The sequence below is a fragment of the Peromyscus eremicus genome, chromosome 8b, assembly GCF_949786415.1.
Source record: "Peromyscus eremicus chromosome 8b, PerEre_H2_v1, whole genome shotgun sequence".
In the NCBI taxonomy this organism is placed as follows: Eukaryota; Metazoa; Chordata; class Mammalia; order Rodentia; family Cricetidae; genus Peromyscus; species Peromyscus eremicus.
This window is the reverse complement of record NC_081424.1, coordinates 36,021,964-36,049,157: the sequence shown is the minus strand read 5'-3', so window position 1 is coordinate 36,049,157 and position 27,194 is coordinate 36,021,964. Positions and strand designations below refer to the sequence as shown.

General features: G+C 43.4%; 1 protein-coding gene across 1 annotated transcript in view; it reads left to right on the top strand.

The window, feature by feature from the left end:
• Map3k5 (mitogen-activated protein kinase kinase kinase 5) overlaps nucleotides 1-27,194 on the top strand; it is a 211,882-nt gene that overhangs the window by 143,364 nt on the left and 41,324 nt on the right. Inside the window, exons 12-15 of the mRNA XM_059272686.1 lie at nucleotides 2,055-2,104; nucleotides 4,853-4,948; nucleotides 8,295-8,376; nucleotides 20,430-20,563. Coding sequence (XP_059128669.1) covers nucleotides 2,055-2,104; nucleotides 4,853-4,948; nucleotides 8,295-8,376; nucleotides 20,430-20,563 — 362 coding nt within the window. The remainder of the gene's footprint in view (nucleotides 1-2,054; nucleotides 2,105-4,852; nucleotides 4,949-8,294; nucleotides 8,377-20,429; nucleotides 20,564-27,194) is intronic.

Below are 27,194 nucleotides of genomic sequence, written 5' to 3'. Positions count from 1 at the left end.
TGGGTAAGAGCTTGCTTTCCTAGTGGTTTTATCATGCTATTAATTTTATGTCATGGCCAAACATTTTTTTTATTCCTATTATAATTTTTACTGAGGGTATAGTTAAGAAAATAATTAGGGTAGTTTTATCCTTATTAAAGGACGAGACCAGAAGGGGAGACCTTCTAAAGAATCCCAGGCAGGCTTTGTCATAGGTGTTAGCAAGACTGACGACGTTTGTCATTGTTGATGGTCACAAGATGTAAGGTCATTAGTTTGGTGGAAGAGCTTGAGACATTGTTGATTGCCTAGCGTAAGTTCAGAGCCAACCCGTGGGTCTTTTCATACACCCAGAGTTCTGTAGAAGAAGTTAACTCTAATTAGCTGTCAGACTCCTGCAGAAGGCACAGTCACCCGGGTGCTTGGTAAAGGAAGTCAGTTCAATTCCGCATCTGACTGACAATTTAAAAGAGAAATTGAATCCTGTTGAGTCATTTTTATAGGACTGTCTAGCGAAGTAAAAAAAAAAAAAAAAAAAAGGCTTGGATGTTCTGAATAATTACCCAAAACTGTGAGTTTGGTGACAGAGTATCTGGCAGTCTTCTTTCATCAAGGAACATGAGTGGTTAGGATATGGACCTTGGAGTTAGCTTTTGCTAAGAGGAATAATTGAAAACCAGGGTAAAGGGCATGGCCCTCTGAACTAGCGTGCAGGTCCCATACCAGTTGGGTTCGGTAGGCTTAAGTACAAGAATCTCCCATTCATTGCGTCTTAATGTGTCAGTTCGGGAGATGTTGGGATTTCCAAACATTTGTATAGGGAAAATAATCTAAGAACAATTATCTGATAATTATTATGATACGTTTAGTCATAATTGAGAGATTAAATTTTCAGGTTTTTTTTAAATACGGACTCTGTGAATCACCCATATCTGTCTATCACATAATAACCCAGTTTTTATGTTCAAACGTTATTAGCATATTAAGCTTTGTATAAATTAGGTAATAATCCCTTAGAGTTGTAAAAGACACTCTGTACATGCATGTACACTCTAACACACACACACACACACACACACACACACACACACACACACACACACATTAATTTCTGGGGAAAAAAAGAAACACACCAATGACCAGTTCCGTTGAAAATTTTACCTGAAGTTAATTCCAGGCTGGCTGTGGTAGTACACTTCTGGAATCCCAACACTCAAGAAGCTGAGGTAAGAAGATGGCAAGTTCATGGCCAGACTGCGCTCCAGAATATGCCCCCTCTTTCAAATTCCCAAGGGAAAAGATAATTCAGAAATAATTATTTTAAAACCTTACAGAGACTTTATTCAGATCAGTTGGGTTTTTTTTTTTTTCTCAGAAAATAAGTACTGCTCAGCCTGGGGAGCTAGCTCGGTCAGTGTAGCTCAACACAAACGAGAGCTGAGCTCCACTCCCAGGACCAACCTAGAAAGGGCCAGGCGACCTGCGCCTGCACTCCCGGACCTGGGGAGGTGGAGACAGGCAGATCCCTGGGGCTCAAGTGACAAGCTCCAGGCCAATGGAGAAATCACCGCCAGGTGACTCATACCAGAAGAACGACAGGTGAGACTATCCACTGACCTCCACATGCATTTGCATATATGTGCTTGCAGACCCCACACGTGTGTACCCAAACACACAGATACATATGCACATGGAAAATAATTGGCAAGTATACAAAAAGAAAATAAACTGTTACAATCTGATTACCTCAATCAGTATTTTTGGTTTGGTTTGGGTTTTACCTAAAATTAAAGCATACTAGTTACAACTAAAATTAAGGTTTAAATTTAATGACAGTGACTTCCGGGTTTTTTTGAGAGCTGTGGTCTTGAAGTAAAGGAATTATTACATAAACATCACCCTTGTGAGCCAAGACTGAACTGCAGGCTCCATACGATAGTTTATTTCTCATGAAGAATTAGGCATCGGGAAAAATAACTGTTAATAAAATAGTAAAACTGAATTGTTTTACGACGTTATTTTCCATGTGGATGACTTATTATTCTTACCATTGCTCTTTTTCTCCTGTGTTCCAGAAAGGTATACATGAGTGGAACTTCAGTGCTTCCTCTATCAGGGGAGTAAGGTATGTTTCCCCGGGACATTTTGTGTATTTAGAAGACATTCTCTCCTAAAATATTCATAGCCCAGATAGGACTTTACATCATAATTTCAACTGGAAAAACATTTCAGGGATCCTTCTTTGTTGTAAAGACTCGGCCATCAGCTTCTCTGCCCCTGTTGTAAAGAGCGTCTCCCCATCGTGGGTCCTCGAACTGACCCCACATTCATCACTCCGGGCTCAATGTGAACTGTGGCCTGGAATCGACATGTGGCTAAAAGGGAGCCATGTGGACGTCCTCTCCAGCTGGCTGAACTTTTGGTTAAGGCTATAAGATGGTATTCTAACCTTTAGGTGGCCAGGAGGTCTACAGAACAGCTCCAAGGCTATGCCCTGGATCTAGTATTAATGATGATATATGAGTAGGGAATTCATGAAATTTTTCCCCAAGGTCACTGTTGATGCAATTGTGTTTGTGAGGTCACAGTGACAAATTTCAGTTCAGTTCTAAAACCTTGTCATATTGCCAGTGGCTCAGAAAAAAAAAATGCTCTCTCCTGGGAATTAGGATTAAGGTCAGCGGTCAGAATGCGGTGTCAGCAGTTAAGTGTTTGGAACTTTATCTTCTTAGAAGCCTATTCCACACCAACTCATTCAACTTTCAAGCCAAATTGTGTTTACTACTGTTTATCCCCCCCACACACACACACACATACGTATAATGGGAATGGGAGACAACAGACTTCTGCAGGCCGGTTGTGCAACATCCTGTTGCTTTTGCAATAACAGTAATTGGTTTTGTTAGAGCATGAACTGGTAGAGCAGTGAGTCACCGATAATTTTAGTTTGCCTGGTAGAGCTACCTGTTACCTCATGAATGATCTGAATAGGAACAAGCGAGATTATGAGTCTGACTCATGACTGTCCAATCAATACCTTCTCAAATAAAGCTTTACACTCTTAATATTTCATCCTTCAACCACTCATTAGCAAGGTACTCTGTATTTACTGCTGCCTTTTTTGGCAACCCATTTAGTACAGTAACTGTGCATCTTGCCTCCTCGGGTCTCTTTTACAATGATTTGGCTCTTATTAATTAGGCCTGGCAGCCCTTCCTTACAGTGCTTGCAGCTCATGACGTGGGCATAGAATGCCTCCATCTGGTGATGGCTGGTTTACATGTTGGGCAACTCGAGTTCTAGTCCGTGACTTCAAAGACAGCCAGCTTCTCCTGGCTTCCTCCTCTATTAAGGAAGGATGACAAGCTAAGGAGCAATCCAAGTAGGTCAGCAGTTTGCCTTGCAGCTCCTGAAAATGGGGCCCACTCAAGCCCATGGCATTTATTGAGCACCAGCTGTGTGCCATACTGAGTCCTCTTCGGCTGAAGATGTAGAAGTGACAAAGCCTCTTGAGTCATTCACAGTCACGTGGGAAGAGTCAACACGCACCTAACTGGTGACCGTGTAACGTGAGATGAGCGATGACGTGCTAGAAATACATTCAGAGAGGAGACGCACGAGGAATCCTTCCGTCTGGAGCAGAAATAGTAAAGCGAGAGAGGAAAGGGTTGCATCTGGGCCTTAGGTGATGACTGGATTTAGTTTTCAAAGATTGAAAATATAAAATCTGGGCATGCTGGCCCATGCCTGTCATCCTTGTATTCATTGGGCTAGGGCAAGAAGATCATGAGTTCAGGGTCAGTCTGGACTTTGTGGTGAGCTTGATGGCATCCTAAGGCACATAGGAAGACCGTTCTCAAAAAGCAAATGAACCTGTGCACTCCAAGAGGAAGAAATAGCAGGTGCAGATAGCCTGAGAAGTTATGTTCATGGGCCCAGTGGGGACCTTTGCTTGTTTTATTGATAAACTTTTGTTAGACAATGGCTACAGTCTCCTTGGTATCTAAGGCTTCCGTGATCCAAGAGCGGAACTGAGTGGTTTGGCCTGTACAACCTGAAACATTTTACTATCTGGTCCACTAGAGAAAACATTGGCCAACCCTGGCATCAACTAGCGTGCCCTAATTTACCAACTCAAAACTGTTCACGTTGCTCTAAAGAGGGGTTCTCGACCTTCCTAAGGCCGCAATCCTTTAATATAGTTCCTCATGTTGTGGTGACCCCCAACCATAAAATTGTTTCATTGCTACTTCATAACTGTCATTTTGTTACCATTATGAATTGTAATTATCTGTGTTTGCCAATGGTCTTCGGCGACCCCTGTGAAAGGGGTCGTTTGAGCCCCAAAGGGGTCAGGGACCCACAGGTTGAGAACCACTGCTCTAAAGTCAAGGACTTGTGAGGTCCACACCAAGTGCTGGTTCACGTTGCTCCACTCTCCTTTAAAATCTCTACAGCTAGTACAGCAACTTTGCTGCCCGAATGAACTGCCTTCCCAGCTCTGAAAACACATCCCACAGGCCCAGAGTCGCCGAGGCTAGTCAGCCAGTTGGGATGTGGGCTTCTCTCTCTGCACAAGTCAGGGCTATGCCAGGCAGGGCTCCTTTCCATGCCAAACCAACATGTGGCTTACATGTATTTTGAGCACCCCAGAGCAGCCCTGTTCTGCAAAGATGAGTAGGAATAATACGTAATTTTAGTATTATGATCTGGGGAATATCAGTCTTAAGAGTGCTGTTTATAACTTCTTGTTATAAATGGCAGTGATGCCGTAGCAGGGTTGGATCTAACAAACATTTATTTTGATTTTTCATTAGAGAGCTGTGGAAGTGCTGGTGTTGGTCTCAATAAAGTGGGGTTTTGTCTGTTTCAGTATCTCCAAGTTTGAAGAACGATGCTGTTTTCTTTACGTGCTTCACAATTCTGATGATTTCCAGATCTACTTCTGCACAGAGCTTCACTGTAAAAGGTACACATTTGCCATTCTGTGGGGAAGGGGCTGTCCTCACTAAGTAAAACAGCACACGTGGCCTCTGTGAAAAATTGGTGGTGAGGCAGGTGTGCAGCCGCTTTATTTTTAATACTGCTTTATAAGCCTGTGGTGTTGGATTTAGGATTTCTATTTAACAAATCAAGCCTTTGCTTAGTCACAATGTATTTTACACAAATAAAACATTAGCCAAGGTGTACTGGTTAATTGTTTAATACCACACCTCATTTTTAAAACGCTTACTTATTGTAGATGAGTGCCAGATTTTCCACAAACAGATCATTTAGCATGAACTCACTACTGTCTGCAATGGACACTCTTACCCCTACTGCCTAGCAGAGTTACCTGGTAAGCAGTAAATAAGTACCTGAGCCCCACTCCAGACTAATTATACTGGATTCTCTGGTGGGCACATAGCCTAGGATCTGGTCTATACTGGTAAAAGAGATAACCCAAAGATCTATGAACATATTCTCCCTGATATATTTCCCTTACTTGGTTAAATATTTCATATTAGAGCACAATGATGGGCAATAAGGTAGAAGAGAAATAAATGGCCACTTAGAAGCCAAAATGTAGGCAAAAGCAAGTCTGGACTTAAATTTTTTGAGGGTTGTTCTTTTTTCAAATACTCGCCCTAATAAATGACTAATATGCTGATTCAGTAAACAGTAATTTGCTTTTATCTTGATGTTCATCTCTGGCATGATATCAGTTTTAATCTTCAGTGAAATCTTATTAGATAGGTATGATTACCATCTTCTATAAATGAAGAAGAATAGAATTTTTTGAGAGATAACTACCTTAAAATCATATAACCAATAAGGATAGAATTGGGGACTTGACCCAGGCACAGGTGAATTCGAATCCATGCTCCTGATGTATACAGTGGACTGCTATCCCACTATGTTACATTCTGTTACGATGGTCATAGTGAATAGTTTCCGCTATTGGCTGCTGTGTGTCTTCATCTTAGGCTCTCAGGTCTTAATGTTTAACTGTAAAGCCATTTTTAAAAGTTCTTCTCCTTTCTTTTCCCTCTTAATTAACCTTACTTTTGTTTCTAACTTTTTTTTTGTTTTTAATATTCAGTCTTACTCAGAGTCTACTCTTATTCCAATCAATCATGGGATCTTGTCTTGTTTTGTTTTCATGCCATAGACCTCCAAGAAATGTGCAATGGGAATGGAGGATAAGAATTGGGGGAGAGGGGGAACGTGATCAAAATATATTGTATGGAAAAACTGTTCTTAATAATAAAAGAAATTAGGCACAAGTAAGCTCTGTAAACTGGCTGCAAACTCCAAAATAGCCCTTGTTTATTGGTTCCCATTTGGCAGAAGAGTTCTCCGCCCTAGATGTTCAATGAGTATTTGTTGAGTGGGTGGATACATGAGTGGATGGACAGATAAAATGAGGTACAGAAATAGGTAAAGTCATCACATGATAGCCTGCTCTGCCCTGTAGCTAGAGTTTTCCTGCCTGGCCCACAGTCAGGACAAATCTCTCTCACCCACCAGTCCCACAGCCGCTCAAACCAAACAAATACACAGAGACTTATATTGCTTATAAACTGTATGGCCGTGGCAGGCTTCTTGCTAACTGTTCTTATATCTTAAATTAACCCATATCTATTGGTCTATAAGTTGCCACGTGGTTCGTGGCTTACGGGTACCTTACATCTCGCTTTTCATGACGGCGCTGGCTAGCGGCGTCTCTCTGACTCAGCCTTCCACTTCCCAGAATTCTCCTCTCTCCTTGTCCCACCTATACTTCCTGCCTGGCTACTGGCCAATCAGTGTTTTCTTTATTAACCAATCAGAGCAACACATTTAACATACAGAACATCCCACAGCACTGCCCGTGTGCTTAGCCTTGCATGTAGCATGCCCTGCCAATGAAGCCAGCAGCCCATGTATACAGTGTGTCCCTTAATTCATATGTGGACCACTGACCTCAACTTTGCTTAGAGGGTAGGGGACAAATTTATTTCTCACTTACATTGCTTGCCTCTGAAACTGACTTCAGAAATAAAATCTTAACAAGCATTTAAAAATGTCACCAAAAGAGTGGTGGCTTCCTGGGCGGTGGTGGTGCACACCTTAATCCCAGAACTCGAGTGGCAGAGGCAGGAGGATCTCTGAGTTTGATGCCAACCGGGTTGATAGAGCAAGTTCCAGGACAGCCGGGGCTACACAGAGAAACTGTCTTGAAAACAAAACAAGCAAACAAAAAACAACAACAAAAAAAAGGGAAGGAAAAACAGAGAGAAGACTCTGTCACCAAAGCAGAGATAAGCCAGTCTGCCTAGTTCACATCCGTGTCTCAGACTGTATTTATAGGACCTGCGTGTATAATACTGAAGTGCTCAGGCAGAAGATATAGTAATTGAGATCGAACTTACAGATGCTAGACACTCGGGAATATCCAGATACATCTATTTTTGGTTTGGTTTGGTTTGGTTTTAACAACAATAGCATCAACAAAGCAACAGTAATGCTAAGGAATGCAGTGGTCTTTACAAGTATTGCTCTAAGTGTCTTCCCAGCCTTTGAAATGGGCATATCCCCTGCTTTGCAATTGAGCACCCGGAGGAGAGGAAGAGCTTGCCTAAGGTCACATAGCAGCTTGTAATCTGGATCTGATAGCCAAGTCCACATTCTCAGCATTTCTATGACTTTGTCTAGCCTCAGTGTTCCAGGTCCATGTTACATTTACTACTATTTGCAGTCAGAAATTCATTTTTGCGATCCTACCCCTACACCCCACAGCCCCCTAAAACACACAGACTGATCCTGATGGTTAATTTCCCTAAAGCCTCTTGGTTCTTGATTTCTGCTCCGAAGTCGATTTGGGATCTATTTACTTACAATGGCTAGGCTGAAGGCCTTTCCAGTTTAGAGAACCGAGGGTGTGATACTCATTCATCAGAGTCCATCTGGGGCTAGCCCCATAGGGCAGTTCCACTTCCTATTGCTTCGTTGCTTCTTCCATTTGCTCCTCAGCAGGGTGATCAACCAACACACTGATCTGTGCTGGGCTGCCAGTTAGATACAGGTATTGTAGTCACGAAGATACATGGGCTGTTCGGTACTTCTTTATAAACAGGGCTTGTGTTCCACGACTACCCCATTCCATCGACTGATATATAAGTTCTGAGCACGCTGGAGACAGGCCGGGCTGAGGGAGGATGTTTGATGGATTTAGTGCCCCAAAAGATTTTTCCACCTAAGATATTGTCAGCTTATGATGGGTTTCCTGGGCGAAGTGAAGAAGCATGTGCATTTAACATTGCGTGTACGATGAATACCAACTCTCGTTGTAGGTTTTTTGAAATGGTGAATACCATCACCGAAGAGAAGGGCAGAGGTACAGAGGAAGGGGACTGTGAAGGTGACTCCCTGGAGGTAATGACTGGAGTAAACATGCATTTTACAAATGAGCAATTGAAAGCTGACTTCAAGAGGGATGGGGATAGATGAGGGATGAGGGATGGGGAGGGATGGGGGGGAGGGAGGAGGGATGGGAAGGGATGAAGGATGAGGTTCATCACTGAGTGATGATGTGAAGCATGGAGACACTTGATCAGAGTCTAAATTGTCCTTTAATAAGAGGGGCTGGAGAGATGGCTTAGCGAGTCGAGGCATCTTGCTCTTCCAGAGGACCTGTGTTCAGTTCCCAGCACCCATGTCCAGCATCTCACAACTGCCTGTAACACCAGTTCCCAGGGATCCCAAGCCACCCTCTGGCCCCTGCAGACACTGGCACACATATGACATTCACTCATACAGAAATGCTCACTTACACATAAATAAAAAGAATAGGAATAAAGCTTTTAAAATAGCTTAAAAGCAAACACTGGTCACTTCCTCCTCACAGGAACTGAGCTGTCGTATTTTACTTTCCTGATAGAGATTAAGTATGCCTTGGCCATGAAGGAGTTAACTGACCTCAAAGCATGGGCCACAGACCCCTTACTTCTTTTTAACTAATCTCCTCTTGGCTCTGTTCAAATCCAACAAAAACACTCACTGAAGATTCCAGATGGTGAAATCTCTTATCACTTTCTATACATGTTCGGCCTTGAACTCACTATGTAGCCAAGGCTACCTTGAATTCCAGATCCTCTTGCCTCTACCTCCTAAATGCTGGGATTACAGGTGTGGATTACAGGTGGCGCTGCCACCATCTTGAAATTTACATGTTAAGTAACGTTAACATTGAAACTGAAAAAAAAATAATAAGACAAAACTATAAACTAAAACCTATGATCAGTATATATACTTTTTAGATCATTTTGATAATTTCATCCCATTCACCGAACTTAAAAAAAATAAACTATTACTCAGTAACAGTTGAAAGAAAATTTTAATTTGCTAACTAACCATTAATGCTATCTGTGGTTAGATTCTATGATTATCTAATGGTTGTATAAATTTTATATTGATAAAGAAGCCCTATGCCTCTTGAAGCTATACAAAGATGATAGGTCTGATCTTGAAAAAAAATAATTTCTCAATGTATTAGCCTGCTGGTCATAGAAGTAGTAGATAATGATACTTATTTGTATGTCTTTTGCATTCTGTACTTTTAGATTTTTGGATCAAAGGATTGTATTGGAACTAGATCTCTCAAACCCTATTTTAGTGTTCTTTTGACCCTTAGCATCTGTTTTATTTGTGTTAGATTTACTGTCACTTGATGCAAAGCAACTGTCAGGGTAAAAATAATGAGAATGATCACCAAGGTAAAACTCTGAAGGGGTAGACAGGAAAATTCATAAAATCGTTTGCAATGCCACACGTTGCTGACTTTTCTATTTTTTTTTAAACTAGCAACATCTACCTTTTATTTCATTTATTTCCTTTGAGGAACTAAATATATCTCAACAAAAATATGTATGTATTGTAGCCAGGCTACGGTTACCATAGTTAGACAAGGTTGCTTTGTGATTGATTAAACCACCAGTTTGGGGAGTAGGAACTAATTTCACTGTATTCACCACATAGCCTAGGTTTAATTACCTTAGATTTGTGATTAATTTGTCTACCCTTAGTCTTTTGTTGTGTAAAAGAGAAGCAGATCACGTTGCAAAGAACTCTGTTCAGTACTAGCATATGGGGTGGGTGTTAGGAGAGGCCCTTCCTGACTGGGCAAGCCTATCAAAAGCACCATGACCTATTAAATAAGGAATGGGATACTAATGTTTCTTCCTAGGAACATCTAGAGGGTTCTGCTAAATCAGCTGACCTATCAAAAACTAGCATGCATGTGTGATGATGCTCTGACTCATCACAACTCTCCCAATGCACCCTTCTCCACTAAGCCTGGGTATGCCAAGCTTTTGCAGTAGAAAACACTCTTATAGGTCTGTCCCTTGAGTCTCATCGGAATAATTTAAATTCTTTGGCAGAGAATGATTTCTAGGATATTCTCAATGGGCTGTACAGCCTTGCCCAAGAATTCAAACATCTTTTGTTTTGAGAGTTTGGACTCAGTTTACCATTGTACCTCTTTCTGTCACAGTTGTGCCATTAGCATAGCATTCATGAATGGTTAAGAGTCCTCTTCTGGGCTGAAGGATGCTGAGAGGCACCTGGGTTCTTCTTCTCAGTGTCCTTTCTTAGCCATGGCTGCATATCATTCAGCCTTAACTTGCATTTTTGTATAGTATATAACCTTCCAATATACATATTTGACGATGTTTCTTAAATATTTTTGACATTTCCTATTTAAATGGTTTTATTAGCATGCTGCTTTGTTAAAATGAATTCCTTCACTTCCTGACCACAGACTTCAAACTTCAGCCCATGTATGAAAAAACAATAATTCCTTTTCTTCTCAACCTCTATCCTGTATAAGAAGAATTTTATTAGAGATTCTTTAAACAATGGTTGAGATTTGTATGCACAAATTATTTTATCTTTACTTCAACTGGAATTCAATCATTCATAAAGCCTTTGGGTGCCTTAGCCCAACAAATTGAAAATGTTCAAGAAGATGGCTGACCAGGAGATGCTCCTTAATAGTTTTGGGTTTTTTTTGTTTTTTTTTTTTTTTTGGTTTTTGTTTTTTGATTTTTCAAGACAGGGTTTCTCTGTGTAGCTTTGTGCCTTTCCTGGAACTCACTCTGTAGCCCAGGCTGGCCTCAAACTCACAGAGATCCACCTGTCTCTGCCTCCCGAGTGCTGGGATTAAAGGCATGCGCCGCCACCACCACCCGGCTCTGATTTCAATAACAAATGGTGGTATGGGTATAGCCTCCTTTGGCTAAGGACCAGACCTCTCCTGTTCAGAGAGTCGAATCTAGTCCCATGAGATCTCTGAACTGGAGACAAGAGCCCTGAGTTCTGGTTCTAATTTTTGCCAGTAATCAGCCTTGTTTTATACCCCTGCTTGTCTAAGATAATCCCATCCCTTAGCATTGAACAAGAAGATCTTGACTGTCTTTTCTCAGCTTTAAGGTTTGAAATAATTGTCCAGACTCGTACGAACTGTACAACTCTTTCACAGATAGCATGATGCCATGTCTCAGAGGACCTTTCTTTTTTTTTTTTTTTTTTTTTTTTTTTTTTTTTTTTTTTTTTTTAAGATTTATTTATTTATTATGTATACAGTGTTCTGCCTGCATGTCTGCCTGCAGGCCAGAAGAGGGCACCAGATCTCATCGTAGATGGTTGTGAGCCACCATGTGGTTGCTGGGAATTGAACTCAGGACCTCTGGAAGAGCAGCCAGGGCTCTTAACCTCTGAGCCATTTCTCCAACCCCCTCAGAGGACCTTTCTATCTTCACACAACGATATTCCCTTTTGATTCAGGGCCATGCATTTTGACTCAAGGCTGTGTTTTTTATGGAAGGGTTATGAGCCGTATCCTTAGTAATTTAATGTGTTGGTTTACAGTGAAGTCTTTAAGCGGTTGAGTAGAGCTGGCGTTAAGGTTCTAGGACTTACTGCCTGCAGTCCCCGTGTTGTACTTCTTGCCTTCTAATACATCCTGCAGAGTGACAGCGCCTACCCTGTAATCTGGTCCAGATGCCCAAGAGCAGCCCCGCCCCGGCCGCTTACCCTTCCCTCTTTGCCTTCCCTCTTCTCGTCATCAGAGACTTCCGGTTCAGACCTAATCGTGGGGCTCTCCAAGTGAAGCACTTTTTTGCTGCTCTTTGCAGAAGGAGTGCATGCATTGTGTTTCTTGTTGCTGTGCTCAAACGTTTACCCAACAAGAAACAACTTAAGGGGAGGGGTTCTAGGAGATGGAGTCCATCGGGGTGTACAGTTGGTTTTTTGGGGGTGGGGCATACATTTGTAGGGGATGCAGTCCATCCTGACGAGGAAGACATGGCAGAGCAAGGGGCAGAGAGTAGGCAGGAAGTGGTGAGGGACTACCCCAGGAAGTGGTGATCAGCGATCAAACCTCAAGTTCTGCTGCACTGACCTACTTCCTCCAGCACAGTTACTGAAGGTTCCACAATCCTGCAAGAGCAATCCTATGAACCAGGGACCAAGTACTCAAACAGATGAGCCCATGGGGATAATTTCATGTTCAAACCCAGCGAGGAGGTCTCTGTGTCACGCGATGTCCCTAACTCTCTCTCTTACATAGCTTCTCTGACCATCCTATGGCCTAGCCGTGCCATAAGCTTCCCAGTGGCTGGACTTGATGAGGGTTGCAGCTGTCCCGCTGGAAACCATCTCTTTCTGGCATGTTTCTTTTTAAATCATTTTTAAATTCTCCCGCTTCTCACTTGGCTCTGTTTCCATTGAGTTTTTACCTGCTTTTCTGCCCTGACTTTGCCCACTGTATTATGGTTCATTCAGCAGTGTGCCCTGGAGTGTTAAGAGCTAACACAAGACCCCTTCTCTCTCTCTCTCTCTCTCTCTCTCTCTCTCTCTCTCTCTCTCTCTCTCTCTCTCGCACGCACGCACGCACACATGTATGCGCGCACCAGTGCGTCTTTAGACCTCTCTTTTACCCATCAACTGGCACAGGCCCGAGGCGTCAGAACATCATGCTCTGTGAACTTGTCTCTCCATCATCCCCAGTGAACATGAAGAAAAGTTGGCCACTTGTAGGTGGAGCGGGGACAAGCTCCATGAAAGAACGCTTTCCTTTGCCTCGGACACCTGCACGGTGATGAAGGAGCTTACCATTCCTCTTTCTGTTGACTTGCCTCACAAACACTGGTCAACAGAGACTTTAAATCGATTTCGAATGCTCGCGTGACAAACTGACTTGTTTCCTTTATGATCCCATTTCTCTTTTTGTACCTATCTAAATGTTTATAGTTAGGTATCTGGAAAAAAAAATATCCCTTAAAGTGTCGTTGAGATGTGGTGTAAGATCAACATCAGCTTGCTATTTGTTCATTCTGTTGATCTTTTTCCTTTACCAGTTTGGGTTCTGTACCTGGGGGCCTGCACATTAGCTGACAAAAGGCAAGGTAACAGGAGAAGACACAAGCTTTAGTGGTGATCAATGGATGAGATGGAACATACCCAGAAGTGACTTCTAGACAGCGAGAGTTAGTTGTTGACGTCCATCTTAGAAGGAGGGCTAGGACTTCAGGGGAAAAAGCACAGTGAAACACAGATGGAACACACTGAACGTTTGGACAATTTTGTTCATGCAGTTTCTCGTGTATGTGGGATGCTTTATCTCCCTTTGAGGGAAACTGTAACAGCTGTTTTTAAAAAGAAGTTTGCCGTGTCAGCAAAACCGTATCCCACCCTACCCACCCCTGTCCCATAGCTGCTCTTTGCTTCAATATTTTTAGTCCAAACTAATCTTCATCTACATTGTCAGGACCAAGTGGATCCCATTAATCCAGTCAGAAAATTTTGGTCCCCTACTATTCAGTTGATTCCAGGGATTCAGCGGTGACTGCAACAGAAATTGATCCCCGCTGTCTTTAAGCCAGTGTTTCAGGGAGAAAGAGACAACACCGTGAATGAATATAATGTACAGGATGGTAGTGCTCGGTGTTAAGGGGCAAAGAGCAGAGGACTTGGGGAATTACAAGGTGTGAGGGGTGCAGTTTTACACAAGGAGATAAGGAAGTTTCTTCAGAAATAGCTTCTTGGGTTGAGAGTGTAGCTCGTGGGTAGAGCACTTGCCTGACATGGGGGGGGGGCCTGAGTTTTGTCCCTTACCTGGTTGTAATTGAGTGAGGAGCTGAGAGAGAGGCAAGAACTGTTCTACAGGATGTTGGTACCTACTGTATTTGACATTCTGTTGATGCTGCTGATGGTTATTCATGTATCTTCATGGTTATTAAGGAGACAGTATACCTGATACTAATAAAAAAAAGCTTCTAAGATCCATGAGGTGACTGCTTACACGATGTGATGAAGTTCCAGAGGAAAGTGCGTGGACTTTGAAAAGGTGGTCCTTCCCCTGTAGGTCCCATGCCAGTGCAAGGACTGGGGAATCAGCGATCTGTTATCATTCACATCCTCCATGCCAGCTCTCTCTTCCCATCCCAGTTTAGATTGTTCTGGACAGTCAACAAAAAAAAGAGAATGATTCTACGTGGATTCCCACCGTTGCTTTGAAACGCAGCTGCTGTCTCCCTTAGCAACAACCTGACTTGCTAACCTATTGCCATAGAAATAGAATACAAAATTTACAGGCAATGTAATCCTGCCTTTAGAAGACTCTCCTGCTTTCCCCCACCCACTTTCTTCTTTCCATATTTGTCATTTAACAAGATGCTTAGATTATCCCTGATGTTTGCTTCAGGTCCTCCAGTCTCACATCCCTTCTCTCAGGCAGATTTCCCTAGACAGGACATCCTTCATCCCTAGATTAAGCACCTACATAGGAGTATTGTCTAATATAGCTCTGAGCTCTTACAGTGGATGCTCAACGTTGCCATCAATCATCTGACACCTCCTCGCCCTAATGGGTACCCAGCCCCCATTCTGTGCTCTCTTTTCTGTCCATCACATAGATAATTCCCTGTCCATACACAACAGCCAGCTTCCCATCTCAGCTCCCTTTCAGACTTGCCTTTTCGATTTATGTCTTTATTTTGTACGAATAGAAAAATAAGTAATAAAGCATCAAAACAGCAAGTGCCATTGAGGTGGTTTATTTTAATCATACTGTTTTTATTACAAGATGTGATTTTTATTTATGACAGCTTTTTTTTTTCCAGTAGGACATGCTTTAACAAAAATAGTCTTTGTATGCTTAGGTTCCTGAGAGAAACTCAAAGTTGACTAGTACCATCAACATATATATTCTTCTCTAGGCTAAATCAGTATCCCTGTGGCAAATACACTTGCAACCAAAACTGAACTAATATTGAACCTTTCCCCCCACCCCTGACAAGGTCTCACAGCCCAAACTAGCCTCAGATTATAGTCAAGGCTGCTCTTGAACTTCTGACCCTCTCATTTCTACCTCCCAACCTGATACTAAATCCAAATGACTTGCCACCTGCTTTTCAAAGTTCTTACTATAGCCTAACTTAATTACCAAGCAGCTAGTCACTGAGCGCCCACCGCTGGCCAAGTAACTCTAAGATGAGCCATGAGGATGCGAACAGTTGGGGAGACAGGGTCAATGGGGCGTGAGCCGAGGGCTCCAAGCGCTCCTTGGTAGAGCGCTTGCCTGGCATGCACCCCACCTTGGGTTCAGTCCCTAACAAAACAGTGACAACAGTGAGCAAAGGGAAGAGCAGGAAGCTGTGGAAGAACCCTAGGCCATCTTGAGAAGTCAATGAACGGTTGAGGAGCTTGGGCCCGCAGTGTGAGGGAGAATTTTGTAGGTGGGAAAAGCCGCTTCTGGAGTCATCCCCACTGGAGAAGACTGAGGAGAAAAGGCAGGAAATAGGTAGTAAGTGGCCTGAAGGACGCTCATGCTGTGCTAAGGAGTTTGCATCTAACCCGGAAAACAACCAGGAGCCAAGAAGGCAGAACTGGCAATCCTAACGTGGAAGGTCACTTTGGAACTTGGGATGGTTCAAAAGTTCAGAGACATCTTCCTAGGGAAAACTTATTAGAGAAGAAAGCAACAAGGGTGTGGGGGGCAGGGATTAGTGGAGACTTGAAAATAAGGCTTGCCCTGAGGCACCAGCATCAGGATAAAGATGTACCCTGGCACTGTGAGTCTGCACAGAGGAAACTTCATAGTAGTTGTCAATGGTTTTGATGTAGGGAGTAAGGGAAGGAAAGATTGGAGTCTGACAGGTCAAAGTTACCAGACTTGTGTTTGAAAAAGTGAGGGAATGTTAAGTGGGAACAGACAACACACTGGAACATCGTTAGGATGCTAGTGTTGAAAACAAAATTAATACGCCTTTTTAAGCTCTATGTAATAGGGTTCCCTGTAGCAGGGTGTCTTAGTTACTGTTCTATTGCTGTGAAGAAATACTATAACAAACGCAAATCCTATAAAAGAAAGCATTTAATCGGGGGCTTGCCTACAGTTTTAGAAGGGTACTCTGTGACCATCATGGCGGGAAGCAGAGAGGCATGGTGCTAGAGCAGTAGCTACGAGATTTACATCCCATCCTGATCTGCAAGCAGCAGGCAGAGAGAGGGGAGAGAGAGAGAGAGAGAGAGAGAGAGAGAGAGAGAGAGAGAGAGAGAGAGAGAGAGAGAGAGAGGGAGGGAGACTGAGCCTGGTGTGGGCTTCTGAAATCTTAAAGTCTACTCTCAGTGACACACCTCCTCTAACAAGGCCATGCCTCCTCCAGGAAGGCCATACTTCCTAACCCTTCCAGAACAGTTCATCAACTGAGGATTAAGCGTACATATACATGATCCTATGCAAGCCATTCTTACTCAAACCACCACCATGTGGGTGGTGGGAAGGACACAAACGCTTGGCACTGAAGGTACAGCTCTAAACTACAACCCTGACGCTTTCATTAAAAAGAGACTTCTGGTCGTGTGTAAATTGATGTGATCATATACAGGCTTCTCCTAGGTGAGGAAGGTGATTGCAATGTCTTTTTTCTTTGTTCGTTTGTTTTAAGTTTTGAAGCCCTACAATAATACAAAGTGTTAATGGTTCTCAGTCTAGTATGTAGGTTTGTTTCTTTGTCCCCTCTGAGAGGGACAATGGCGAAGCTGAACGTCTTTGTTAGTGGTCTTTGTTGGTGGGATCCCAGCCAGCACGGCACAGCATTGCCAGATTCTAGACCACAGGAATTGGGTGTGGGACTTGAACTCCTTCGTTGGTATTGTTGAGCTAGTCTGACTACATCTTTACCAGATCCCTGTTTCATGTTCCAGGTCTGGGCTGCTAGATGCTGCCTGCTGCTTGTCACGTGTCCCACCCCCACCCTCACATTCCTGTTCTCTTAGGCAGACTTCCTTGATCATCTTTAGAAAGGCTATCCTTCATCTCTGCATTGGGCATGCATTCCCAGCATAGGAAGGCACCTCATAGTGGATGCTCAACATTGCCATCAAGAGAACAGACACCTTCTTTCCCGAATTTGACCTGTGTCCTAAGAGAGAAGAGTCCATGATGGAGCTCTGTCCACTCCCATTCAGAGTGATTGTCTGAGAGATATGACCCAACTGCCTTCAACTAGAGCTTTCAAACCTGTTGAAAGCCACCTAGAGCTGATGCCAACATGGCCTGTTGGGTCCCCAGAATCTGATTACCATCCTGTGTTGATCACTTGTCCTATTCATTCATTCATTCATTCATTTATTTGGGACAGGATCTCTTGTAGCTCAGGATGACCTTTGAACCCCTTGTTTCTGAGAATGATCTTGAACTTCTGGTCTAGATGACCTTTGAACCCCTTCTTTCTGAGAATGATCTTGAACTTCTGATCTACCTCCCAGGCTTAGAATTGGAGAAGCATGCCTTCCTGCTTCTTTTTAATATTTACTTAGCATGTATATGTTGTGGTTAGAGTTCGTATTGCTGTGATGAAACACCAGGACCAAAAGCAAGTTGAGGAGGGAAAGGTTTATTTGGCTTACACTTCCACATTATAGTCCATTGACAGAAGGAAGTCAGGACAGGAATTCAAGCAGGGCTGGAATCTGGAGGCAGGAGCTGATGCAGAGATCATAGAGGAGTGCTGCTTACTGGCTTCTTCCCCATGGCTTGTTCAGCCTGCTCTCTTGTAGAACCCAGGACCACCAGCCCAGGGATGGCACCATGCACAATGGGCTGGGCCCTCACCCATCGATCACTGATTTAGAAAATGCCCTACAGACTTGTGTACAGCCTGATCTTATGGAGGCATTTTCTCAACTGAGGCTCCTTCCTCTCAATGGCATGAGCTTGTGTCAAGTTGACATGAAACTAGCCAGCACAGTGTGTATGCCCAAGAATGCATGCAGTTGCATATGAATGGAGATCAGAGAACAACTTAAGAGTCAGTTTTCTCACCTTCCACCACGTGGGACTGAACTTAGATCATTTGGGCTTGCACCGTTAAGTACCTGTGTTCACTGAATCACCTTGCTGGCCCCATGCTCCTTTTTATAACCTTTTCTGTCGTTGGTGTTTTATTTAGTAGTTTATCATTTTCCTGTCTCATATCTGAGTGTGAATTTATCTTTATCTCCTCTTTAGGGCCCAGTTTCTAGAAGTTGCATTTAGTTGTTACAAATCTCTCTAGTCTGTTTTATCCTTTCTTATTTTTAAATTTCTCAATTCATATCTTTATGTAATATTTTTCAGTTTCTGAGCCATTAGAGTTTCTACTTCGAATTTGTTTGCTAGAATTAGCCAGGTATGGTGGTACATGCCGGTAATCTATCCCAATAGTCTAGAAGTAGAGACAGGGGAATTATGATGAGCCCAAGGCTAACATGAGCTACATAGCAAGACCCTGTCTCAAACAAAAATCATCTGTTAGCTTAATACACGGGGGAGTGCTTGGTCTTACTGCAACTGGATGTGCCATGCTTTGTTGATACCCATGGGATGCCTGACCCTTGCTGAACAGAAACAGAGGGGGAGTGGGTTGGAGGGGTTGCAGAGGGGAGTAGGGGAGGGAATGGGAGGAGAGGAGGGAGGGGAAACTTCAGTCGGGATATAAAATAAATAAATTAATTTAATTTAAATTTTTTTCTAGCTTTTAGATGTAAGAAGTCATTTTCTTTGTTGAAGCAGACAGCAGAGATCATTCCATAAGGCAAATCTGTTGCAGATCTGTACTCCGGGCAGTTGTGGACAGCGAGGGGCCTTGTTCTTGGGCTCCCTCCCATGTCTGTACCCCTTTGCTGGGTTCCTCCAGTGAAACAGCTTGATCATTGGCAGATCTTAAAATGCTGCAGTTTCTGTCCAGGGCTTGAGTCTTGCCTTTCTGCGTGCGGTACCTTGTGATGGGCCCGCCTCCAGGTCTGAGGTGGCCTCTATGAAATGTTCTCTGTCCCCATTAGCTTTGATCCAGTTTCCAGATTTTATCAATCTGCATGACCCTTGGGGGCTCGGGACGGTACAAGTTTTCTTTTTACATAAAAGATCAAAAATTTCCTCTATTTTTTATTTTTAGAATCTCTCGGGGGATTCCGAGTCTTGCTTCTGCCCCGGGTCCGTAGCCCATCTCCTTCCTTGGGAGTGCTTCTCTCTTCTTTTGTCTCCTTTTGACCCACCAAACAAACAGAAACACCTCATTGTGGGAGACTGACGCTGAAATGAAAAGAATCCTTACTTTTCCATCCGCAACTGCTGAGACCTCAGCTTTGCTCCTACTTGAGCCTTTCTGTGGTTTTGTTGTCCCAGCAGTATATGACGGGCCTCAGCAGCACCCTAGCTGAGTAACAGGGCAGGATTAGCTAGAGGTGGTGGAAACTGACAGATTTCTGGGCCAAGCGTGAAAATCAGGACCCCGAGGGGGAAGGATTATGCGTGGGCTCCTAGAGAAGCACTATCGCACCCGCAAATGTGAATCTACATGGTGTTTGTCGTACGCACTATCAAACAAGGACATGCTACCTACCTTGTGTTGACAGTGTCTATTTTTTTATTCTTAAAGGAGTTGTTAATTTAAAAAAATGGTTTTTGGAGTTTTTCCTATTTTTATCCATTAATTTTTTTAATTAGCATATAAAATAATGGGTTTCATTGGGATGTTCTCATCATTAGGTCATTATTGTTTGTTTGTGGATAACCCCAACCTTCCTCTTCCTACTTAATAGTCCCTTCCTCCCCGCTAATGGTTCTTCCTTCTGTATTCATGACATCTGTATTATACGACTTACTCTTGTTCCCCTAAGAAGTCCACCTTGTCATTTCACTTGTAAAGCCATTGTTTAAAAGTCAGGAAAGTGTCTGTGAAGAGACTCGGTGTTTTCTGATCGCACCTGACATCCCAGCACTTGGGAAGTAGAGGCAGGAGGATGGTCAGTGCAAGGTCAACTTGGGCTATATAACAAGACCCTGCCTGAAACTAACAGACTTTTTCAATGGTGTTTCAAATGTCACTTTCAGCTAACGTTTCGATCTTCTGTGTCCCCCCCCCCCCCATCACCTTTTACAGTATGACTACGAATATGATGAGAACGGCGACAGAGTCGTGTTAGGAAAAGGCACTTACGGGATAGTCTATGCAGGTCGGGACCTGAGCAACCAGGTCAGAATTGCTATTAAGGAAATCCCCGAGAGAGACAGCAGGTATGGTTGTGCTTGCTAATAAAAGCTGTGTTCTAATGCGCTCAGGGTCGTTAATAGTGTGGCAGAAAAATACTTGGTGATGGTCTAACGCGTGGAACTGTCTGGAAACTCCATTGTGTTAGTGCCATCTCAGGTCGGTCTGTTCCTTTAGTGATTCAGACAAGACGTGCTGGGGAGGGGGGCACTGTCTCTAGCTGGGAAGGGAGTGGCTTTTCAAAAAGCAGAAAAGAGGATGGCCCGGTGTGTGTTGGGCGTGGGTCTTGTTGGATCAAGGTGGTCCATAACAGAGGGAGATGGAGAGGCAGCGCAGCCATAGCTTCCAATCCACCGTATAGGGAACGGCAACATCCCGCTCCTCCGGCCAGCGGGTCTCTGAACAAATTGAGAAACCAACAGTCCCTTTAGGCTCCATCGGGAAAGACAGGCAACTGCTCCCTGAACTAGAAAGATAGAGAAGAGGCAAATTCAGACGGTCACAAGTCACTGGAGCAGAACCTCCGTGGGAACCAGTGTGGGCTAGACAACTTGAACTCTGGTTAACAAATTGCTGGAGACTCCGTGTGGAGGAGTCAGAGGGTTAAGAATCCCAGGGGACCCCCCTCAGGGGCAACCCCACTCTTTTGTGAGTTTTACTTTGTAGAGTTCTGCCACCCCTTCATTTTGAATATAAGAGAAAATCTGCTGTGTTTGTTACAGGAAGAGGAAAGGAAACCATTTTAAAATATGTCAGAGGATTTTATTCTTTTCTTCAAGGCCTGTTGTTGCTGATTGGTCAATAAATAAATCACTGATTGGCCAGTGGCCAGGCAGGAAGTATAGGCGGGACAAGGAGGAGAATAAAGCTGGGAAATGGAAGGCTGAGTCAGAGACACTGCCAGCCGCCACGATGACAAACAGCATGTGAAGATGCCGGTAAGCCACGAGCCACGTGGCAAGGTATAGATTTATAGAAATGGATTAATTTAAGCTGTAAGAACAGTTAGCAAGAATCCTGCCACGGCCATACAGTTTGTAAGCAATATAAGTCTCTGTGTTTACTTGGTTGGGTCTGAGCAGCTGTGGGACTGGCAGGTGAGAGAGATTTGTCCTGACTGTGGGCCAGGCAGGAAAACTCTAGCTACAGCCTGTTCTCAGAAAGCCTGACCAAATGTGGGGGAAGAACACTGTAGAATCCAACCCAGCAGCTGAGGACACAGCCTCAGTGACTGAGACACAGGACTAGGGAGCACTCTTAATCCCTGCTCTCACACCCCTGCCCTTACCACAGCCCACTGCTTTACACAGTAAAGGCCTGTTCACTGTGATTCTCTTGCCCAAAACATCACATTTACCATCCAAAAAATACCTTTAGGCATGCTAAAAGGCAAAAACATAATTGGAAGAACATTGACATGTCTGAGAGCCAGAGCCGGATATGGCAAGTTGGAGTTAGCAGACTGGGGATTTTTAAAACAACGGATTAAGAGGCTGCGGCTTCTGGCTGAAAGAGTGGAGAGCATACGCGGACAGATGTACCAGAAGATTCTGCGGTAGGAATTCTAGGAAAGAACTCAAGAACTGCTAGAAGTCGGAAACACCGTGACAGTGACGACAGATGCCTGAGATGGGATGTAGTTGAGGACAAGTTGATAGGAACTTCCAAAACTGAAAAGCAGGGGGTGAGGTGGGGTGGGGAACTTAAAAGAAGCCGTAGACAGACTATCTAGGAGCCATGGGACAGCTACAACTTAGATATGCTTAATGGGTCACCAGAGGGAAAAAGGAAAAGGGCCAGAAGGAATATTCGAAGAAACAATTCCAACTATACATACATCACCTTGCAGACGATAGACTCACCTGAAGGAAAAACGCCATTCTGGGAACCGAGTAGCTCCGATAGCGGGATTTCCTGTTGCTGTCTACTTTGGGGTACTTACTCCCTGAGGCTTTGTGTCTGCAACTGGCGATTCCTCTCTCAAGCTTGTATTTCTGGCTCATGACTTATGTTAGGCCTTCTGCAGCATTCCTACCATCATGAAAGATGAAAATGGATTATTTGTTACCCCTCCATGACTATATTTTAATGCAGGCTCCATTGTGAGCTTCTTTTGATTGTTCTCCTCACCACCCTCCAGTGACCGTGATGAGAGGAACGCTCATTCCCCTGAACTCCCTGGGTAACCTGTGTACCAACTCCACTTATGAATCTACAGGCATCTCAAGGTTAACACGGCCAAAACAACACAGAAAAGTTAAATAAGTTGTCACTACCCTATTGCTAGAGTAATCTTTAGCCACATTCCTCCTTCACTCCCCCAGATGGATTTCAGGATGCACTTGGAAGGAATCTACTTCTAAAATGGTCTCATACATTAGGTTTATTCAAATGCTATTATCTACATGAAGCATACTAACCACAAAATGCCCTGGGTTCCTATTCATAATGATACAGTCAGGGTACGTGTTTGAAAATACCCGCATGGCAGGCCCTTCTGTTAAACAGTCAGTGCTGGTAGCTTCTTGTTAACTGTGCTAGTGTGAAGGTAGAGTAAACAGGTATTTCTAGCCACGTGCCCTAGAAGGAATCTGGATATTCTATTGGAAAAGATGGTCAGTCCCCATCTTTTTTTTTTTTTAGTAAGAGAATTACTAAAGTATGATGGTGGGTGTGAACGATGCATAGTGGAGTACATCAAATCCCCATCCACAAGGAAGAATTTTAGCAGCAATCATGCTTTCTTCTGGTAGTTGGTGTAGGGAAACAGGGCTGGCTAAAGAAACTCACTCTGACCCTAGAGCCCGGAACCAGGGGAAGAAGCACAGTTTAGCTCTGAAATCAGGGCCATCTCTGCCCCTAACCCACAAAACTAACCAATCCCTGAGCAGAAGAAAACTAACCAATCCCTGTTGACTCCACCCCCAAGACATTCTGCCTGGTCAGTTGTGGGCTGTTCTTTTCACCATGGTAGAGGCAGCCACTCTCCTGGACTCCTCCTTTCCAAATAAGTCTCTTGCTCAAAAGAGTTTTGGGTGTGAAGATCTTCATTCGCCAGTACAGAGAAGAAGATTGCTAAGACGTCCCATAGTAGACTGAGCAAGGGGGAGCTGAACAGAAGAACCTTGCTGAGGAGTCTCTCAGGGGACTGAGCAAGGGGGAGCTGAAAAAGTAACACTTTTCTGGAGGAGATTGCTACATTTCTGCAGGGGTTTCCCCTTTTGCAGAGTGAAGCAAAAAGAAGCAACATCTTAGGCCGGAGAAGACGCACAGCTTTGCTAGGAAGCCTCCTTAAGTGGGGGCTGAGCAAAACTCAGCTGTAGCGGCTGTCCACACCAGGTATAGCCTGACTCCTGAATAGTCAGGATACCCTTCCCTGCTGAGCTGTCCTAGCAGCTCGAGGATGTCCAGGATACCTTGACCTCCAGGGCTGAACTGTCTCCTTGCAGTTCCAGCCATCAGAGCTGTCCTAGCAGCTCAAGGTATCCGGAATACCTCCAGGGCTGAGCTGTCTTAGCAGCTTGAGGTGTCACCCGACTGCCCAAGTAGACAGGATACCTTTTCCCCCAGAGTTGCAAAACTCACATTTTGGTGCCGAAACCCGGGAGCAAACCCCTAAAGCGGCAACACTTACTTACAGTTGGGAGTTATAGCTCAGTGCTAAGCAGTTGCTTAGCACTGTGGTTCTCAACCTTTGGGTTACGACCCCTAGGGTCCAACAGCCCTTTCACAAGGGTCTCATGTCAGATGTCCTTCATATCAGATATTTACATTGCAATTCATAACAGTAGCAAAATTACACTTATGAAGTAGCAACGGAAATAATGTTATGGTTGGGGTCACCACAACATGAGGGACTGCATTAAGGGGTTGCAGCGTTAGGAAGGTTGAGAACCACTGCCTTAGCATGTACTAGGCCCTGGCCCATCACTAAGCAAGTCCTTTCTATGTTTCCTTCCAATTCTAAAAAGAGTTGATTTTGGGAGAAGTTATGGGTCTAACAGCATTTTCACAGTCTCTCCCTAGCTGGTTGGTAATCACAGATTGACTTTCTCCACTAGCATTCTACACATCCCTGAACTACTCATTTCTATCGATATTCTCTGTCTAGCTGCTGTATATCCGTCAACTGGGGAACTTTTAAAGATGCTAAGCTCATCCAGAACCTCTCAGGGTACTTACTCCTGGACATGAATAGTCTGTAAGACACTGTCTAGAAGAGGCAAACTGGCTAGGTGTGATGGTGCATACCTGAAATCCAGCAATCAGAAGACTGGAGCAACAGGTCCCTATTGGAGGCCAACTAGCCTGGGCCATGTATTGAGAACCACCCCCCCCCCCACACACACACACACATATCTCAAAATAATGCTGGGAAATACTAACCTAGGTGATTAACAGTAGAGCCTGAAGAAATTTACAGATGAGTAAGTTTTTTCCAAGCTAAGTATATGGAGTATCTCTGATGATATCATTCCTTTGTTCTATTTCTTGCAATTTTCCTAATGTAACCTAACCTACTTTCTTTTCTCTTTTTTTGGGGGGGGAGGGGGTGGTTTCAAGACAGGGTTTCTCTGTGTAACCCTGGCTGTCCTGGAACTCTGTAGATCAGGCTGACCTCAAACTCAGAGATCCACATGCCTCTGCCCCCTGAGTGCTGGGATTTAAGGCATGCTCCACCACCACCTGACTGTAGCCCACCTTCTTGACCTGAAAGGTGATTATTTCATCCTCATGTATATCTTGCACTTAGACTGGAGAGAACTGCTGAGTGTTTATGACAGTCTCCATGTTGGAGAGGAGTATTTACCCTTAGCTCAGCTGGACTCTTGATTAGTATTGTTAAGTTTTGATCTTGGTTTAAATAGTGGGCTTTGGATGCTTGCTTCTCTTAACCTTAACTGTAGACCTTTGTAATTTGATTTTCAATAGAGGGTCAGGAGGTAGGATGCCTTTGGTTTATGATGAAGTGAGTTGGTTGCTAATGTCAGATTGGTGATCCTAATCTTCTGAATCTGTAGAAGGAGACAGCCTGTGCCACTAGGGCATGTCAAGGGCAATCATGAATTTGTCTCTAAGTGTCTTCCATCTCTCCAGAAGCGACGTTGTCTTCACAGCTGAGGTTCATTCACTACCAAACAATTGATACTACTGCATATTGATAGTTCTTGTTTCAACTCATCCCATATCAACGTGCTCTTGCTGTCTCCAGCTGATGTACTGTTGATGGATCACTTAAAAGCTCGCCATTGAACTCCTACAGCAATTCTAAAGGGGGGAAAAGTAGTATGTCTGAGACATAAGAGTTTTTCCTTTGTTTCTGGCCAGCTTTCTGAGAAACACTATAAAATTTTTAAAAATTATTATAAAGATTTATCTCAAAAGGATTATAAAAATGTACCTCAAGTAAGTGAATTTAGATCTCCGTAAAGTACGTGCTTGAGCTAGAACTTACCCTACACAGCTGCATGAAGACAGCATCATTCAACACTGGATGTTACTGTTTGTTACTGTTTCTAAAAAGCTCCGGGCTGTCTAGCTGGATTTGTCACTGAATGATCTGAACATTCCTTAAGAGTGTCTGAAGCAAGTGGGAGGCATCCAGTTTGCATTGAATATGCTTTAGTATAATTAAAGACTCTCACGCTGGTAGCCTCTACTGTATAAGAGTGTGTGTGTGTGTGTGTGTGTGTGTGTGTGTGTGTGTGTGTGTGTGTGTATGTGTGTATGTGTGTTAGAGACTAACATTGAATCGCTATCTATGGTTACTGATACCCAAGCATATTTAGTTTATTAAATAAAGCTTACGGAAGGCTGTTGAGTTGGACTGCCTATACTAGGTTGCAACAGATCAAAATAGAATCATTCATGTTCAGGTTTGATGTCACCTACACCTAATCTCTTTATTTGTAAGATCTGACCTTTCTCTAAATCAAGAGAGAGATGGTAGTCAAATTCCCAAATGGGCCAGTTTTTCTAGAAGAAAAAAACATTTGGTGAAAGGAGCCCAGCCAGTCTAAGTCACCAGAATAAGGACATTCCTCTCTCCACTTAGACATATGCAAGGACAATGACCTGAAGTCATCCAGTTGCTTTTTACACCATGCTGTTTTCTCCTTCCTGCTTATACTACATTAAACCTGGGCTGCTCTGCCATATCCAGCAAAGCTCCTTTCTCTTTGGACCAGATGCTATCACGAATTAACAATGAAAGCCAATTAAATTAAATTACAAGTTGATTTGTTGAAATTTTATTATTTGACAAGCTGTGTAATAACTACATAAGTACTCATTGATTGTAGACTTCTTCAAAGTCTATAAGATTTACAGTACTTCATATAACTATCAGAAGTGCTGTGCTATTTCAGAAATATGAAACACTTTGAGAATTTGATAGTCATATAGAATATGCATATGATTTTGAACTCTAATGTATAGCTGGTCAGGCAAAAATCATGATATGCTAGGCTCTGTGGATTCAGAAGGTGAGGGTTTTGAATCAGTGGGCTGAAAGAAATTAGACTATAAATGGTTTTGTGGTTTCTACTAAGGAGTTTAATGGCCTTGGGGAAGTTGTAGATGAACACTAAATTTTTGCCTTCCTGGACAAGAACCTCCTGGAATAGTAGTTATATTGATGAAGCCAACAGAAGAGGA